Source organism: Hakea prostrata, chromosome 3 (genome assembly GCF_041222555.1).
Source record: "Hakea prostrata isolate BN-2017 chromosome 3, UWA_Hpros_2, whole genome shotgun sequence".
Classification (NCBI taxonomy): Eukaryota; Viridiplantae; Streptophyta; class Magnoliopsida; order Proteales; family Proteaceae; genus Hakea; species Hakea prostrata.
The window spans coordinates 31,250,227-31,270,188 of NC_142602.1; the positions used below are offsets into that span (position 1 = coordinate 31,250,227).

General features: G+C 37.6%; 2 protein-coding genes across 2 annotated transcripts; both read left to right on the plus strand.

Moving 5' to 3' along the window:
* Window positions 1-470: 470 nt before the first annotated feature.
* LOC149022068 (uncharacterized) lies at window positions 471-2,887 on the plus strand. Its single transcript, XM_089147539.1, has 5 exons — window positions 471-970; window positions 1,069-1,216; window positions 1,306-1,875; window positions 2,239-2,642; window positions 2,752-2,887. Exons 1-5 carry the CDS (start codon window positions 471-473, stop codon window positions 2,885-2,887), a joined length of 1,758 nt encoding a protein of 585 aa, XP_089003665.1.
* Window positions 2,888-4,507: 1,620 nt separating this feature from the next.
* LOC149022069 (MLO-like protein 1) lies at window positions 4,508-18,313 on the plus strand. Its single transcript, XM_089150249.1, has 14 exons — window positions 4,508-4,930; window positions 5,051-5,108; window positions 5,197-5,426; window positions 9,297-9,413; window positions 9,530-9,605; window positions 9,767-9,861; window positions 10,548-10,622; window positions 10,724-10,812; window positions 11,018-11,067; window positions 11,557-11,597; window positions 17,068-17,277; window positions 17,396-17,463; window positions 17,553-17,613; window positions 17,697-18,313. Exons 1-14 carry the CDS (start codon window positions 4,802-4,804, stop codon window positions 17,946-17,948), a joined length of 1,551 nt encoding a protein of 516 aa, XP_089006375.1. The 5' UTR covers window positions 4,508-4,801; the 3' UTR covers window positions 17,949-18,313.
* Window positions 18,314-19,962: the final 1,649 nt, after the last annotated feature.

Genomic DNA, 19,962 nt, shown 5'->3' on the forward strand with positions numbered 1-19,962 from the left:
TGGATCCCTACTGCAAATCCACCTCTCCCACTTACCTGAAGAAACCTGCAAATTTTCAAAGATTTTTTGCCGTGGTCTTCCATATCCATCGCTGCTTCACGAGACGAATTTGAGTTTCATCGCACCGCCATTAGGGCGATTCACGGCTTCTTCTACGGCAAGATAAGTACTACCCTTTTTTGTTTTGTTTTTAATTTTTTTTTTTTCAGTTTTTTGAAAAAAAAAAATCCAAAAAGAACTTTGGGTTTCATGTGGGGTTCTATTGGAGTTTTGTCCTTTGTTGGAGTTTTGTTTACCAAAAAAAACAAAAGCTTGAAAAGTGGGAAACCAAACAGAGGACTTTGAGTTTCACGTGTTGGGTTTCACGTGCTTTTAAGCTCTTTTGTTTTCTTTTGCTTTAGTTGTTGATTACAAAAAAAAAAAAAAAAAAGAGAGAGGGGAAGAAGAAAGAAAGGGTGAGAGTGTTCATCATGACTGATTCAAAGGTGTCATACGAACCCACTGGTCGACTTACCTCCACCTTACTTAATGAAAGAAATTTTTTGACCTGGTCTCGTGCAATAACTGTTGCCTTAGGAGGACGTTCTAAGATTGGGCATGTTAATGGACAGACCAAAACTCCTGAGATTGCTGATCCCAAATATGGTGAATGGCTTGCTACTGATAACCAAGTTATGACTTGGCTTTTTAATTCCATGGAACCTCAGATATATGAGATTTTTGCTTACTCTGAAACGGCAAAATCTTTGTGGGATGCATTGGGACTCATGTATGGACAAGCTGATAATTCCTCTAGAATCTATGACCTGCAACAAGAGATTGCCCATGTTGAGCAAGGCTCTTCTCAGTCTTTTTCTGATCATCTTGGAAACCTTAAAAAAAAATGGGACGAACTTCGACAGTATCGTCCTCCAGCCCAAACTATAGATGAATATATAAAGAGAGATGAGCATGATCGTGTCTTTCAACTGTTAGCCCAAGATTCGTCCTGAATATGAAGACTTAAAAAGACAGATACTTATGAATTCAGATATTCCCATATTCACTACTGTTTGTGCAATTATTCAGAGAGAAGAAACTAGAAGACGAGTTATGCAATCTGAATCTAAAACAAGGATTGGTCAAAGCGAGACTATTGCCCATGTTGCAAAAACAAATATTTTTCCTAATTCTGGGCTCGGAAATCAAGTCTCTTACGGTCGTCATCGTGGGAAAGGTCGTGGAACTCGACCTACTTATCATTGTGATCATTGTAATCGTGATGGTCATTCTAAAGAACGATGCTGGCAGTTGCATCCTCACTAGCGTCCTTCTAAAGATCAGACCACCACTAAAACATCAGATCCAAAAATTGTTGCGCAAGCAGGCTCTTCAGATTTTCAGGGTTCTCTTGAACAGATTGCATCTCAACTACAACAGTTCCTTCAGTCAAATAGTTCTGTTTGCTCAGTAGCTGAATCAAGCAATGTTGCTCACACCACTGGTACTCCCCTTGCCCTTTCCACTTTATCTCAGAATTATTTTATAGTGGATTCTGATGCAACTGACAATATGTGTCGTTCTTCATATTATTTATCTGATTTGAGTACTAATAAAGTGGACTCCTTCCCTCCTATTACGGTTGCTAATGACACCAATGTTCCTATTCAAGGACATGGGAAATTGAATTTATTTTCAACTGAAGCAGATGCATTGTTTGTGTCATCTTTGTCTGTGAATTTACTATCAATTAGCAAGATCACTAAAAGTTTGAATTGCCATGTGATATTTTCCAAGGACAAAGTAATATTTCAGGACAGCAGAATCGGAATGACGATTGGTGAAGGTCGCCTGCAAGATGGTCTCTATGTGTTGGACTCTCCAAACAATGCTTTGGTTTCTTTGAGAAAACCTGAGAAATCCCAACTTTGGCATTGGCGTATGGGCCATCCTTCTGATAGGATTCTAAATTTTTTGAATTCATCTTTCTTTTTTGATTCCAGTTGTTGTGATGCTTGTCATTTTGCTAAACAACATAGGTTGCCTTTTCCGAACAGTACTCATGTTTCCAATACTTTTTTTGAGATTGTGCATTCTGATGTTTGGCACTCTCCTATGGATTCTAGAGATGGTTTAAAATATTTCATTAGTTTTATTGATGATAAATCACGAGCCACGTGGTTATATTTATTGCGATCCAAGAATGAAGTTTTGCAGATATTTCAAGATTTTTGCAAAATGGTTCACACTCAATTTCAGACGAGTATTAAAATCTTGCGAACAGATAATGGCACAGAGTATACAAATACTCCTTTCCAGTCCTATCTTAGAAATATGGGAATCTTGCATCAAACATCCTGTGTTGGCACACCTCAACAAAATGGAGTTGCTGAACGTAAGAATAGGCATTTGTTGGAGGTGACCCGTTCTTTACTTTTTCATGGAAATCTTCCAAAAATTTATTGGTCTGATGTGGTTCTTACAAGTTGTTATTTGATTAATCGTCTTCCAAGTAGTGTGTTACAATTCAAGATTCCACTGGAAGTTCTCTATAATCGTCCAATTACAATGACTCATCTTAGAGTCTTTGGTTGTGTTGCTTATGTTCACTCGCAACATGGTAGCAAACTTGATCCTCGCTCTCAGAAGTGTGTATTTTTGGGGTACTCGACATCACAAAAGGGCTATAAATGTTATAATCCTTCCACCAAGAAAGTTTTTATTTCTCGTGATGTTTCCTTTAATGAAAACTCACATGTTTTATCCTGGTAGGAGTCAAATTCAGGGGGAGAATATGGATAATTATAATGAACTTGTTGTGCAGGAATTTGCTCCTACCCTATTACCAAGTATGCCAGATAGCTCATCAATCGACATTGAACAACAAAATCTTGATACTCAAGAATAACCACAAATATTGGTTCCACCTGAGAATGAGCAGACATCATCTATACAAGTTCGAAGGTCAACTCGAGTCTCTAAACCTTCCATCAGATTGCATGACTTTTCAACATATCATGCAGTAAAATATCCGATAACAATTACATAGTTCAATGTAGAAGTAATATTATAAATCTATAGATAAAAACTAATTGAAGACTCATTGTGCTGCTAATTAAGGGTGTCAATCGGTACGGTTTCGGTAATTCGGTGCGGTACCAACTTTGAATACTGAAAACTAGAACCGTAACTGACTGAATTTAAACACTAATTGAAGATTCACTGTGCTGCTAAATTTAAGGGTGTCAATCAGTACGGTTTCGGTAATTCGGTGCGGTATCAACTTTGAATACTGAAAACCAGAACTGTACCGTACCGAATTTAAACACTATCTGAAGATTCACTGTGTTGCTAAATTTAAGGGTGTCAATCGGTACGGTTTCGGTAATTGATGCGGTATCAACTTTGAATACTGAAAACCAGAACCATACCTTACCGAATTTAAACACTAACTGAAGACTCATTGTGCTGCTAAATTTAAGGGTGTCAATCGGTACGGTTTTGGTAATTCGGTGCGGTATCAACTTTGAATATCGAAAACGAGAATCGCATCGTCACCAATTTAAACGATACGGTACGGTTTTGGTATTTACAAAAACGGTTCGGTATGGTTTCGGTATTTAATCGGTATGGGAAAATGGTTTAAACACGGTATCTAGTGCTGTACAATTTTGGTACGAATGAATTTATGCCACTTTTATTATTAGTTTATTAAGATCCTAATGAAATTGTGATTAACCAATCGATATAATTTGAAATTAACATAGATAAAACAAATAAATCTAATTAATAGAGACAAAAACAAGTAAATCTAAGAAGAGAAGTGAATGATGAAACGAAAAATTGAAATAGAGAATTAAGGATAGGGAAAAGGTTAAGTGTTTTAATTGTAAAATTACAATTTATATCTCTTAATTGGTACGGTACCAATTCGGTATGGTTTCGGTACGTGCCGACGGTATGAGTACCTAAAACAGAAACAGTACTGAAGAAATTCGGTTTCGATACGTACCGTACTGAATTTTGAACGGTACAGTATAGTACGATTTTAGACGGCACGATTCGGTACATTTAAATGATTTCACTACGTAATTAACACCCTTAATGCTAATGAATGGTCTGACTGATAAATTATATCTTCCGGGTAGTATTAATTTTAAGGGATACACATGACTGGTGTTGAAAATTTCATACCAAGTGTACAGAAAAGACAAATGTAGTTTTGTTTTTGGTAGAAAAGACAAATGTAATTACTTACAAACTAGGAAGTGTAGAAGTAATTTTGATGCAATAATGCAAACAGCAGTGGAGCATGTGAAAACCGCGTTCTCCTGTAGTGTGTTTTCTTCAGGTTTAATCCTTCCTCAATTTACGCCGTCTGTTTTGATTTCTCGTTTTCTCAGTTCTCACAACGATCAGGTTATATATTTATAATATTTCAACCGGATATTTGAAATTATTTTTTTATTTTTCGTTTTGGGTACAGATCTCTTTTCTCCCAAGACTCTCTGGGTCTTCTCAGTTTTGTCAGTTTTCACTCTCTCTCCTAGTCTCCTGCCTAGTAGCTTCATCGGCCCAGAAGTTCTTAGTTGTCAAGCTTTAATCGATTTCTCGTTTTCTATCTTTTCAGACCTACCTATCCACCCACCAATCATCGAGTCCTCTTTTCAAAATTCATTCTTTCTTGTTCTATCTTAAGATTTAAGTCTCTTCCCTCTAAGTTAGTGACAGCCACACCCATCTGAGCTTCTTTTCTGGCTCTAGCTTTATACACACAAGAAGAGAAAGAGCAAGAGAGATGCAGTCTTTGAGGTATTGAGCAATGACAGAAACGGCAACGGTAGAAGAACTAACGTTGGAGCACACACCATCATGGATTGTGGCACTCGTTTGCAGCGTTATCGTCGCCATTTCTCTCGCTGTTGAAAGGATCCTTCACTATACTGGAAAGGTAATGATGTTTCCTTCACCGAATTCTCTCATCTTTCAAGGTTTTCGAATTTTGCTTTTTTAAGGCTGAATTGGGCTATTGTTTTTCTTCTTCTTCTATTCCTTCCCCGATTGTGTTCAGTATTTGAAGAAGAAGAATCAGAAGCCTCTGTATGAAGCTTTGCTAAAAATTAAAGAAGGTTTGCTTTTTCTCTTCTCTTTCTGGTTAACTGTAGACTTTAGACTGGACTGATCATCGTCAATGGCCTTTTGTGTCTGAATATGCAGAATTAATGCTTTTGGGGTTCATTTCCCTTCTTCTGACCGTGTTCCAAGTTCGGATAGCTAAAATCTGTATGCCACCGAGTTGGGCTGATCACATGCTCCCTTGCGTAAAGGAAAAAAGTACCTCTGAAGAAACCACAACCCATTACCAAAGCTCAGTCTCTTCTTTCGTTTTCGGGAGTGGGAGACGGCTGCTTTCCTCGTCAACTGAATCGGACTATTGCCAGAAGAAGGTATAATATTTGGACTCGCATCACGATCATCTTTCTGTTCAGTTTGCAATTATGTATGATGGTCTCTTTCTGTTGCATCACTCCCTGTGCCCGTTTGAGTGAAAATGGATGAGATTTTGAGGCACAAATTGCTAACTGTCTTGTCTATCGAAAATTGACTTGCTGGTTTTATGCAACAATTTGTCTCATTTGATTTGCTTGATTTAGTTTACTGTTTGAGGTTCGTGCCAAACCTAATTGGGTTTCCTGTGCAATTCTCTGGTGCTTGATCTTATACGAGTCCAGTTTTTTGTATTCTCCTCTTATCGTTTTAGGTACTGCTGCTTTCTAGTGATGTTTGTTCATTGTGATTGTCCTCTTTTTTGAGGTAGGAGATACCTTGCAGAAGCCATTTTCCATGAACTGACATGACATGGAACTGCATTTGAGCATGGATATTAAACTACTTGTCTGCATTAGGAACTTCTATCATCATCATCCGGATCTACTAATTCGTGTGGATGAACATAAATAGCTTTCCTCCTTCAAAGGTTCTCACAGATTGCTTGTGTGCCGCAGACCCCCACTGTTTGCTTAGAATAGATGTGAGGATGGGAATTTCTTGAATCTGGTTTGATGAAAGTGATGAGAATTTCTTGAATCCTGCTATATTGTATAAGGTATTCCATTTACTTATTTGTGGAAACAAGGATTCTTCTGCTTATGAAAGAAATGAAAAGCAAATGCTTTCAATAGCAGATTAGTTTTGCGAGAAGCTTGAGTGCTCAAAAGAATGCATCTTTGTAAGAGTAACTCCATTTGTCAGTACCTTAATTCTGCAGTTTGGATATCCTGAAAATCCCATTGCTCCAGTGGGACTCACTGTTGTAGTAACCCAACATCATGTTCACTTGGAAGCTGTCTGAGTCAGCTGCCACCCCCACTATATTAAGCCTATGTAATCTAGTTCACGCCCACCAATGATCTTTTGTTGCCACTAGCTACCAAATAAGTAATATTCTCATTACCAGTGGATTAATTTACTTTCGTCCCTGATGTTCCCTTGAGTTGATCTACCATTTGTGATCTGTTAACAGGTTAATACCTCTCTTTTTCTGCAATGCTATATCCACTGAAAAGTTACTTGTCTATATAATCATCCCAGTTTGATCTGTTGTGTCCCTAGTTTGCCTCGATAGTTATGTTGTGATGCCTACAAAAGGTATGTGTGACGATAGACTCTTGTAATTCATGCCATTTTTGCTTATTTGAACATAATTTCTTTCTAAAAGAAATGGGATGGTTAGTTCCACAAAACAAATCTTTTTCATGAGATACAACTGGCAATTCCCATCTATCTCTTAGGGAATCAATGTTGTTTTAGGTATAATTTGTGTTGGCTAAAGAAACACAATGAGATTGGGAACAGAAAGAGCTTTTTCCATATTTTTTTAAAATTCGGATGGCTGGGGGGCAATATAAAAATCCAATGCACAAGTAAAAATATGCAATGCAAAGATGTAACCTTCACTGACTTGGATTTCTAAAGCCTGATGCCCAGTTAGCGGTTTTTGTCACAATTTTCCTAAAGCGACTGGGAATTGCGTGATCTTGATCTAATTAGAAAACCAACTGAATAAACTTCAGGTCAAATGGATCAGTTTTGGTATGACTGGAAACACTAATCCACTCGATCACCCTAAAAAAGGTCCTAAACAAACTCAGCTAAGAACAGAGATTATATCTATCTAGACCTCCCAATTGAAGGATATAAAGGAGGGCAACACTGATGAAGAAGCTTAATAAAATAAAAGAAATTGACTTTGGCCTTGACTGGAGATGTCCTAACCCTTGAACACTAAATCACTAGCAACCAAGTAACAGTGACCCCACCCAGGAATTTGGTGATAAGGTTCCTGATTTTCTGGAACAGCAAGCTATATCAATCTCGAAATTGGCCCAATGATTTGCTAGAGATAAGATTCCTGGAGTGATTAGAAAGTTGAGAGTTTTCAGAACTGTAGATGCGTGGAGGAATCTGGATGGGGCCCATGATAGACTGATATAGTTTTCTGATAGTAGTTAAAAGCTGGTATACTTTCTGGCCATCTGGTCTCTAGAAGTAACTAAGGCTGGTGTTGGTTTGAACCAGAAAGCTGGTTCATAAGGAACTGCATGGTCTTGTTTGGCTTGATTGGGTCTTATCTGGATCTGTGTCAGTTATTGGCTTGAAGAAACTTGCCAACAAGCTTTTCAAAGTTGAGGAATCAACTGTTTGTGCAAACATTCATCCTCGTACCAGAACAGAAATCTGGCAGTAAGTGGATGTTAAGAATGTAGTCTTCAAAGCGTAGAGCTCTCACTTCAAATGACTTCGGGAGGAATCATAACTCTATGTGCTTAACTTTCCTTATCATTATCAGCCGTGAATGGTGTGATCGTGGACTCCAAAACTATCTTCAACCTTCTCATCCATCTCCATAACCTCATCATCCTTGGCATACCAATTCCTCAGTTTCTTTATCTTCCTCATTGGTATTAGACCAATGAAGTTAAGCAAATAAGATGAACTCTCTGGATCTTCAGCAATATCTTCTTCATTGTGATTATCATATGGTGGATGGTCCTCATATAGTTCCATTGTTTCATCAATTGACATAGCAACTGCACTTAACTTTCTGTTGTATATGGATGAATTTGGCAACAGTCCCATATTCTTTAACTGAAGCACTTTCTATTACTAATTCCAGCCATTGATGCCTTATCCTTATGATTTGCAGCTAGGGGAGTATTTGTTGAACGGGCACCTGTAGTTCTAGAGATTGGAAGGTTCATCTGACTTTTCCTGAATTAAGAATAAAACCTTGTAGGAGGGACTCCTCAATTTTTCTGAGTGTGCAGTGCCTTCAAAAACAGTATTGTAGGACCTAACGATGTCATGCATGTTTAGTTCCTTCCTAATCCCTGGTTTCAACCCTACCTTTAAAACAAGGGATTAACTGGGCATCTTCTTTGTCACTGGCCCAGAAACTAGTGCATAAAACTCATCCATTTACTCTTCCATAGACATGGTACCTTGCGTAAGTGTTGAGCTTGCCGTGTAAATGAGCTTTGAAAGTGAAAGACAAATATTTCTCAGTAGTTCCTTCATCATCTTGCTAGTGATAAGAGCTGTACCTTGAGCCTGTAACTTATTTCCATAGTTTTTCCACTTCGTTTTGCTGGTTCTATCAGCTTAGCTCTAGCAAACTTGACCTCTTGTCTTCTGAAAAGGTTAACAATCAAAGTGATCATTCATGCAAGAGAGAAAGTCATCGGTTGCCTGGGGATCATTTCCTCTCATTATATTCTTTAAGATCTAACTTCATTTTTTGGTGTCATCAGTTTCACAATGTGGTTAACCATTCTCTACCCAAGTACATAAAGTACCTTCCAAAGTGGGTTGAGTAGTAAAAACTCTGTGGCCATCTCCCGTTAACATTCATGGGATGATTTGCAGTTGATTTTTCAGGGAACCCCTCATTTGTGTGGCATCAGTTCCAATAACTCTCATGGGACGATTGATGGTTATTGAAGAGTCCCATCATTTTGAAAATCTCAAGTGATGTATGACAAAAACAATAAGAAAAATAAGCCAAAACATTGTTCATGTTACTCTTCTGGTGGTCCGTGTTACATGACTACAAAGTGTCCTGGTGAGAATCTTAGTAGAATATATTGTAGGGCCCATGACCAGCTCTGATGAAGATTGTTTTGAAGAGTCAATATTGGTTCTTGTCTTAATCTGCATTATCTAGTATATGCTTGAACTGCCATTAATTTTTGTCTAATGATATTGCATATTTCAGATATGTGAGGCCTGACTGTGTTCTTCTTTTCCTGTCTTTCCAGGGGAAGGTTCCACTGTTATCAACTGAAGCATTACATCATCTGCATATATTTATCTTTGTGCTAGCAATTGTCCATGTGACTTTCTGTTGTCTTACCATACTTTTTGGGGGAGCCAAGGTAACTGGTTCTCGTTTTTCTGTCTTGTGATTTAAAACTTCATCCATAAAATAATTGTCTTTCACCTTCCCTTTGTTAATTCCTCCCATCGCTTCTCTCCCTGGCATGATATACAGATACGTCAGTGGAAGCACTGGGAGGATTCTATTAAGAAAGATAAATATAATTCAGAGAAGAGTACTGCTGAGAAGGGTAATGCTTGTTAAACGGTTGTACCTACATCTCATTTCACATAAACATTAACACTGAAAAACTGTGATAACCTGACACAGAGTGATTTGATTCTATGCAATTAATTAGCAATCATAATTCCTTTTCATGCACTTCATTTATCTCAAGCATTATTTATGCAGATTCGAAACCAATGGTCACTCACGTCCATCAACATGCTTTTATCAGAGAACATTTCAAGGGCGTTGGGAAAAGATCAGCAGTGCTGGGCTGGCTGGTAAGTTATCACATCACTTTCTGGTGAATATTCTATGGCAAGTCAGATGGAAGATTAAAGCCAACAGAAAACATATTCTCATTCATCTCTCGTACATAACCTTCATCTTATTTAATACCCCATGACTAACTCTATGTATACTTTCTGAATATCTAATAGTAATAAAAAAAATTAAGAAAAGATAAAATTGTTGGCATGGATCTAGCCAGATGAAATTGGAATAAAAGAAACCAATTATACTTAAGAATCAGGACTTGTTAGACCACCCAAATGACCAGTATCTCAGTGAGTTATATGACTTATTACATTGTCATTTAAAGGATATGCTAAATACAGGTTTTAGCAATATCTTAATAATAAAGCATGCCCACTAGTATGTGAAATAAAAAAAGAAGACTACAAGAATTAGGTCCAATGAAGGTGACAAAATGCTGTATAAAATTCTCCTTAGTTTGGCTCATTGGGCCCAAATGATCAACGGATCCCAAAGGTCTCAGCCTTCCAATGGATAATTGGTACCTTCTTTGGAGGTGGCACCTATGAACCTACTTATTTTATATAAATTTAGAGTAATTGGTTTCTTATCACCACTGTAATTTATAAATTTGTCCTTATATATCTGATGGGATGGTCAGCATGGTGTTCACTTTATATGTAATTCTAACACAATGCTCTTGTTCATTCAGCATGCTTTCGTCAAACAATTTTATGGATCTGTGACCAAAATGGATTATTACACACTAAGGATGGGATTCGTTAGTGTAAGCAAATCTATATGAAATAATATTTTCAGTCATTTTTTTGTCTTTATCTATGACCTTTAAATTGCCACTTTTTTTTCATTGAAATTATTTTTTTGCAGACTCATTGCAAAGGAAACCCGAAGTTTAATTTTCACAAGTACATGATACGTTGCCTTGAAGCTGATTTTAAGAAAGTTGTTGGTATAAGGTAACTGTTCTCAGTGTGCGTGGTTGATTCAAAAGCTTTGACTTCGTTATTTGTTAACCTTATATTTCTGTTATGATTTGAAAGCCATATCTTTGAACCCCACTAAGAGGGGGGGGGGGGAACAAACATATCTAAATTATTTCCCCCCCTTGATTCATCAAGATTCTTTATATGCATCACTGATATCCTATTCCTTGTGTTGCAGTTGGTACCTTTGGGTTTTTGTGGTTGTTTTCCTGCTTCTCGACGTTAATGGTTCGTAAATCCATTCTAAGGTTTGATGGATTCTGGTTTTAGATGTTGCCTAGTGCTATTAATCATGTTCTCTCTTGCCTTTACAATTGTTCTGAATTTTGCTATTTTAAACTGCAATAGTGTGGTTTAATTAAATTACTTTAAGATTTTTTTTCTTTAAGGACTCTAGAATTGATTTTGTGGGTTAAATCAAAGGAGAGGAGATGACAAGAAGATACTGCTTCTAGCTTTCACAAATTATGGCAATAAACATTCTGACAACCTATGTGACATCTATGACTTCTGTAGTAGAAAAAAAATTCTAACAGAAGTTAAAGGCTCAACCATTTCTTTGGTGAACCTGTTATATGTCAACAAAGTGTCGAGTACCATAAGTTATATTCTGATTTGCGATGCAACTTCTTTAAGTTTTACTCAGCGCTCATTTTTTTAATTAGTTGTCTAGATTGTATATACTAATGGCTACTGTACTCATTATCATTTCTGCAGGTTGGCATACATATTTTTGGATAGCATTTATTCCTTTTATTGTAAGTAAGATGATCGATCCTTTAATTTGGACTGCCTGGTACGCGTGAAGGTGTAGCAATGTGTCTACTTGTGTACTGACATGTCATCCCTCATGTGATTATTAAGCTTTATTCAACATTGGTGTTTCACAATTCAAATGATGCAATGTTGATTTCTATGGCCAGTATCTGATGCATGTATCTGCAAGCATGGAATTATACTTGACGCTACTAAACTCAACTCAGCCTTAGACTAACTAAATGGGTTGAGTACATTTGATTTTCCCCCTCCATAAATAAAATCCCAATGTCTTCAATCATCCTCACACAATGACAAATAAAATCCCAAACTGATGTGATCCATGACCCACCAATAGTAATTAATCCACCAATTCCGACAAAATGGTTCCAAACCCTTTTCACAATTCATGGGCTTACAAAATCAAAAAATAGGCCCAACTTAAAGAAGGAATGACATTATTAATAAACCAGAATTTTTCAAGAGGTCATTTGTTAATAAAGGGAAGGAGTGGCAAATCTGTAAATATCACAAAATTGAAACAGGAATGGCATAGATGTTATAGAGAAATCCCTTCAAAGGAAAAACAAACAAAAGCTATAGAGTAAACTTGGAAGGAGAATAAGCCTCAATTTAAGGAAGCAAAGTGGGAACTAATCCTAATTAATTATCAAACCAAACAATAATGGAAACACAAAATAAATAAGTCTAGGAATCAGGAAACTGAATCAGGAACAGAACCAGAAAACCGAATCAAGAACAAAACCAGAAAGTAGAATCAGGAATAGAACTGGAAAATAGAATCAGAAAACGAACCAGGGGATCCAAATCCTGATTAAATTGTACCAATACCAATCGAACCAGCAGTTTTAAAACAAACTTCAAACCCTAAAACTGGAGAAAATTTTGAAAAAAACTCACCAAGAAGGGAAAAAACTCAGTGACAAAAATCTGGCACAATTCTGGCATCAACAAAGTTTGAAACTTGGGAAGATGTCATCGCACACCTCTCCTCCACAAACCTCAACAAGGTTGCAGTAAAGTATTTCGATCTTCAACAAACCACAATCAGGGAAGGGATGTCTTCTTCTACCACTTCCAAACAATTGCTGTGAACCCAGAAAACAGAGCACCAAAGTACCCTTCTTCTTGATGGCATACTCTCAAGGAAGCCTAATACCTTTGAAGAATACAACAGGGAAACGTTCAACCCATTAATCCGTTGATCTTCACTGGTCTAATGTTAGTAGCAGAGAATTGCAGTGGCAGCAACTGGAAACCACCAAAAGCTTGAAACAGAATGTTTTCTCCCCAAACCTGAAGAATGGTGGAAAACCCACGTAAAAACAATCAATTCGCTATCAATCATAAAGAAAGTAAACTTATTCTCTGCAACAAATATTCACTCAAAACCATGTCCTTAATTCACAATCAATTTTGAAGAGTAAGTTATTCCAATGATTTTGAACAGCAAGTTAAAGGTAGATAAACCATATATAACTTGGAACGAAAATCATGGAACTGAATTAACGCCTTCAAAGATGATTTCTTCCTCTGAGCTAGAAAAGATCTATTACCCATGACCCTTTTTTTTCAAGTCTAAATTAACCAAAGATACTTCATAGAAATAGAAAACAAATCTTTATGGGAACTCTAGTTCGTCTTCTTCGTCAAACTAAGGTCCTCTTCTTCAAGCTAGAAAGCTAAACGACTCTCATACTGGCAATAGATTTTGGCTTTGATACTACCATGTAAACAATCCCAAGATCTATAACCAGTACTAGGTAGAGAGAAGAAGAAAGAGAAATTGAGCAAGAAGAAGAGAAAATAATTGGAGAACAGGGCTGGGTGGGACCAATATCAGGTCCATTTCTTACAAGGAAATGGATGGTCCATTTCCTTGTAGATGTGTGACAAGTGTCCCAGCATCACATCAAATGGTAGAAATTCATTTACAGGTCACATCAATCAATTGACTGATGTGACCTACAAATGGATTTCCATTTGATGTGATGTTGGGACACTTGTAACACATCTGCAAGGAAATGGATGGTCCATGACAAGGAATGGATGGTCCATTTCTAACAAGGAAATGGACCTGATAAATTTCCGGGCTGAGTGATAGAATCTATGTATTTTACCGTACCAGCAAGCAAATATTTGTAATAACATGAAAATAGAATTACAAAAGGAAACTCAAAGATAATTCTTAACTCTTATCTAATTAAGCCAAAATCCTAGTAGGAAACTCACTTAGATTAGGACCATGGTAGAAGATCTCGCTACCTTGAAAAATCGAGATCTCGACCATCTCAGCGAGATCTTGGTTGAGATATGCTATTTTTTTGCATCAACTCGGTGGTCCATCTTGGTGGGTTTTAAGGTCTCAATTGGGCTAAAACTTGATATTTAGCTTATTTAAGGCCTTTTGAACACATTGGTGGCTTTAGATTAGTTAGAAAACAACCCTAAGTATGATTTCTAAGTCTACGCATTGTGTGAAACCAAAATGTGTAGGATTAGGGAATGCAAGGTTATACAATATGTAATATAAAACCTTTAAGGCATATAAATGAAAAGCAAGTTGTATCAAATGCATCAAATAACCTAGATATCATCAAAATTCCATCCATATGAGTATCACAATAAATAGAATAATAAAATTATACAACCATTAGAAGTTCTATATAAATCATTAAATAATAAGTTCATAAGACAAGCAGAGAATGATCTTCCTTCGTTGTTGTAGATGTGCTAAGAGTAGTTGCAAGTAAAAATCCAGCTGAAATCTGCAAAAACAATTGGCGAAAATTGAGAGTTGCAGCGAGATATGGCGAGATCCAGGGCGAGATATAGCGATATATGGCGAGATCTTGAGCGAGGTATCCCATTTCTTTGCTCTTGATCTCCATCTCGTCTCACTTCTTTGAAAAAGCAAGATATCTCACGAGATCTGCCACCATGATTAGGACACTAATGACCATAGACTTAATAAGGAAACCATTAACACCAGAGACCCAAACCAATATGGGAACGTTGATAAGGGGACTCCCCCTATTGTGTTACATCATATTATCTCTCATTATCTCTAACAATCCGCTCTATTTAATTCCTTAAGCAACATCATCCTTTATTTCTCCATTTTATTTTTTATAAACTTAGATTACCTAAAGATTTTTATTTTGTAGTGTCATCAAATTTCATCTCCTCAATCTTATTGTTAATTAATAGTTGCATGGCATATTTTTGTTTTTGTTCTACTTATTTTGTAACCTTTTTTCCCAAGGTTGATCTCCATAATTCCAAATAAAAATTTATTTTCTTTTATTTTATCCACCAAAACTTTACCAGCAATAATGACACACACCAAGGGACCTGATCTTAAATGTCTCTATTTAGCTTGTCTTTTATGAATCTGTAAATATGGTAGGAAGCAGGAATACAAGATTTATACATTTAGTTTAGTTAGGATACTATTTTCAGTCTATTTCTTTGTAATTTCAGTTTCTAGTCAATTTAAGATACCTTCTTAGTTAAGTTTGTAAGTTCTCCTATTTTGGTTCTAGTCTTAATGTGTCTAAACTTCTGATTGACCAGTTATCTTGGGGAATCTCAGCACTTGCAAACAGTTTTGAAATCTACAACAAAATCACCTTATATGATCTTGGCCCTATGATCCTCAGGCATCATGTTCTTCCCCCATGCTATGACCATTGTGCCAATCTGTGCAACTGCTCTGTAGCTCCCCATTACTGTGCCTTACAGCCCATTCTTGCGACTCTCCAAACTACTCTAGGGAACCACTAACGTTACCATCACCATCACAATCACCATCACTGGCATCTTCTATCCCAGAACTGTGGTTTAAGAACTTGGCTTCGAAGGCCAAGTTAGTCAGCCCAAAAACTAAGTTTGATTGAGACCTCGTGGAGTTTGTACATTTTTCCGTTTCTTTTTTTCCCAGTTGAATAAAAGCCAGGTATTGCTTGGAAGAATACAATTATGGCAAAATATCAAGATCTCACTGTGATACGAAGATATTAAATCGTTCCTATCTTGTCTTGAAATCCTAATGCATTAGCTTAGCCTGGCTGGACCGAAATAACCCACTTTTGGGACCCAGACCAAGGCTGGGCCTTAACTGGTTTTCTGGTGGAAGGGCTGGAAGTAGTAATATTAGGGACTGGAATTAGTAATGTTAGTAATATTAGGGTCTGGAATTAGTAATCTTAGTACTATTTATTTACTTTATTATGGGTAGGTCACATGGAGCTTCTTGTTTAGTTTCCTATTTTGAATATAGGGTGTTATGATTACTTTCTTATTCCAGTTGCTATCTATTTTCAGGAGGCTTCTATTTTGTGCAAGGGCTTGTTGCCTATTTATATTGTTTTAACCACGGAGTACTCAATCTTTTACAATTTAATTATCTAAGAATTAGTAGAGAAACTTCAGCATGATTGTGTGAATGTGTTTTTTCCCCTTTCCCTTCTCATTTTTATTACTTATCTCAGTGAAGCCCACCATACCAGGCCCTTCTCAGGTTTTCACAACTAAGTCACTTGAGGTCTCTTGTTCCATGCATGTTCTTATAGTTTTTTGGGCTGATGGTCTTCTTGTGTTGCCTTTTTAGTCAATCACATGCCTAGGCTTACTGGTTCCAAATACTCTTTGGAGGCTTTTTCCCCTCACTCTTGCTTTCTCCCTTCTCTGTAAGGTGTTTGGGTGTGTCTTTAACTTCCATGTTCATAAATCTTCTAGGACTAAGCTTGACACCCAAGCCCTTAAATGTGTCTTTCTTTTGTATTTCCCCATTTTCCAAGGGCTTTAAGCGCTATCATCTTCTTCTCATGGTGTGTCCTTTCAAAAAGTTGACCTCGTTTGCTGAATATTCTCTTTAGGTGGAGAATAGTGGAAATGAAGCGGCTATTGACTTCCCTTTCCTGCCATCTTTGCCTCCTTCCCTGCGCTTGTTTGATATTGAGAATGTTAGAGATATTGTGAGATAATATGATGTAACACGATAGGAGTCTCCCAATTGTTGTTTCCTTATTGGTTTGGGTCTTTCTTTGGTGCAAGTGGTTTCCTTATTTGGTCTATGGTCATTGGTGTCCTAGTCTAAGAGAGTTTCCTACTAAGATTTAGGTTTAGTTAGGTAAGTGTTGACTCATATCTGATTTTCCTTTTGTAATCCTATTTCAGTTTATTTTACAAGTGTGCTTGCTGTTACGGTAGAAAATATAGATTCTATCGCCAACCATGTTCTCCAATTATTCTCTCTTCTTGTGGTTGTGTATGGTTTTATTTCTTGGATCATGTGATCATACGTGTTAAATGTTAATTCTTCACGCAATAAGTTTTGTTGGTTTATTGAATTTAATATCTGATCATAAACATGTATTTGTGTTCTGGGATTAGACTTGACAAGGTTGGAACAAATGCTGATGACTTTTGTATGAGCTATGTTTGCAGCTCCTGCTTGCTGTTGGCACCAAGCTGGAGCATGTAATTACTCAGTTGGCCCATGAAGTTGCTGAGAAACATGCAGCTGTTGAAGGGGATTTGGTAGTTCAACCTAAGGATTCTCACTTCTGGTTCAGTAGTCCTCGAGTTGTCCTGTTCCTAATCCACATTATCCTTTTCCAAAACTCCTTTGAAATGGCTTTCTTCTTCTGGATATGGGTAAGCAGATAACTCAAAACATTTTATTTATTCATCATTTGATCCTCAATGTATGACATTGTCCAAGTAATCTTTTTAGTTGACCAGGGCTTTAGTCTGATATTTCAACTAATTCCAGGTTCAATATGGCTTTGATTCCTGCATCATGGGGCAAGTTCGTTACATTATCCCAAGGCTCATCATTGGGTAACTCCTGAAATCTTAAGACTTGGACATCTTATCTTTCTTATTTGGTGTTGTGTTTGAATCCCAAGTATTCTTTTCTTTTTATGTAGTGCTATCATTCAAGTGCTCTGCAGTTACAGTACCCTGCCACTTTATGCCATTGTTACCCAGGTGCATTGAAATGTTACCCATATTCTACCTTATTATTTGACCCATAGAGTTCCAAGACTGACACTAGTATTGGGCTATTTTAGATGGGAAGTTCGTTTAACAAAGCTATATTTGAAGATCACATACAAGTTGGCCTTGTTGGCTGGGCTCAGAAGGCCAAAATGAAGAACAAGGGTGGATTGAGACCTGCTGCTAATGGCTCCAGCGAAGGGAATTCCAAAGATGGTTCTACTGCAGGAATTCAGTTGGGAAAGGTGACAGAAAAAGAATCTGCAATGGAAGAGGGGAGAGCTCAGGCGCTGGAGCCCTCATCAACCTCAGGTGGACCTAACTGAAGGGATCCATGAACAGAAAATTGTGAACCTTGGAACTCGTGAATCAATGATGTTAAATACTGGTTCATGATTTCACCGGGATTCCCTCGTTAGTGCTTTAATAGAGTAGTGTATGTAAATCAGTTCAAAGTTTTACTAGTCACTTAAAAGGGTATTGGGAGCATTTCTCTATCTGATTGCAGGTTTGATACCAAACATAATGGTGTCAATCAAATGTATCAATATATCTTGGCGGATCTAAATTTGTAACCTTAACAGACATGCATCACAATTCACAAGTGATCGGTTTTCATATTTAACTTTCGGATCTTCCTTGTAAATTTTTTTTTTTCATCTATAGTTGTGCAAACTATGTTATTTCTTCCCCTGTATGATCTTACCATGGTTGGTATTAAAACCCATCTAAATAATAATGTATCTGACTAAGGCTTCAAAATTGTGACTAAGGTGATGATGATGTAGATGTATCAGGATTTCATTACCCCTTTGCTTTTTTCCTGTCTCTTTTAGTCATCTCTTCATACAGTGTTACGGTTGCAGATGAAGAAACTGTTGAAGTAAACGTAGGATCGGTGGCAGTCAACTACGGATTTTTAGTCATAGCAGCCACTGCTGGCTGCTGCAAATGATGTTGATTGTGCCACATAATCAAAATATGATCGAATAGTTGAGAATCAAATGGCAGGGTTTACTTGTAAATATATATATTTTTATTTTTACATTTGTGAGGGGTTAAAGTTTAGAAATTTACAAAATTAGACCCCTCTTTTGCCCAACTCCCAAATCCCCTGCTCAGACCCTCACAACTTAGGACCAGGCTTCCGAGAAACCAAAGCACTCCGGTGAGCAACTAGTACCTTCGTTCAGTCGTCTTCAACTTTTGATAGCTAAGTGATGTCGCCATAAACAAGGAGAAGGCGAGTGAGTTGAATTGGGAATGCCAAATCTGTTCCAATTTCCTTCTTGAGTGTGCTGCTACTTCCAAGGTCACCCATTGCAGTCCGTGGATTTGGAATGTGGAGTTCTCATTGAAGGAAAGCTGACCAGATCTCCACAGTATCAATCGGAGAAGGTTTTTGACTAGAAATTCAAACATTGGATTTGCAGTCTCAAGCATTAAAGGTCCTCATATGGCGTGTACCTTCAACCAGTACTCTTGACTTCGTTAGAAGATAATCAGATCAAGAAAAATGCAGCTAATGTAACTTTATTTTGGCGTGGCAAGTGTCATCGATATCAACAACCAGAATCTCTGAACCAGAAATTAATCATTTGAACTGGTACCTGAGGTCCATGGTTGGACCGGGAGGTTCAGTGAAGGCGCTTCTCGGAATTCACCCACAGAGAAGCTGAATGACGAATGACGTGATGATAAGGCACTCCTACCCCCATGGGACTTCTCAGTAAGAAGGAGAAGGAATTCCATGTGATGTCTATTCCAGCATTAAATGCATAAGGGATTCTCAATATCCCGCTGCAGATATGGAAGCTTTTGACCCACTCAAAGCCTTTCTTGAGCCCAGAGCCAGCGATTCATTTGTCCCCTCAATCGTGGGCCACTATCACGTCATCATCAGAATGACGCTGACCATTGATTTATTGATAAGACCTTTTGATGGCAAGATCATTTGGTCACCAAGCTTGTCTCTCAATCGCCTCTACGAAGTCATCTCCGCCCTCCACTGAATGAGATACGCATCTAAGGGCCATAACATGTCCACGATCGCTATAGGTATGAATCAACTATATATTCCATCTGAGAGCCTGAACAAAGGTAAGACTTGGACTCTCCGACAATCATTGGTGAACTCATCTTCTCCTCCTCCTTGTGCCTATTCTTGAGGGGAAGTCTTTGTTTTCCTTACCTGAACTGACTCAATCATCGGAGGTGGCTTCCCATCCTCAGAGGCGGCCGACTCTCACCTTTGCTTTTGCTTCAAGAACCAAAACCGAGCCAAGAGCAAACCGGAAGAGCTAAGAGCAAATTTTTCACCTCAACATTTGGCGCTGTTTG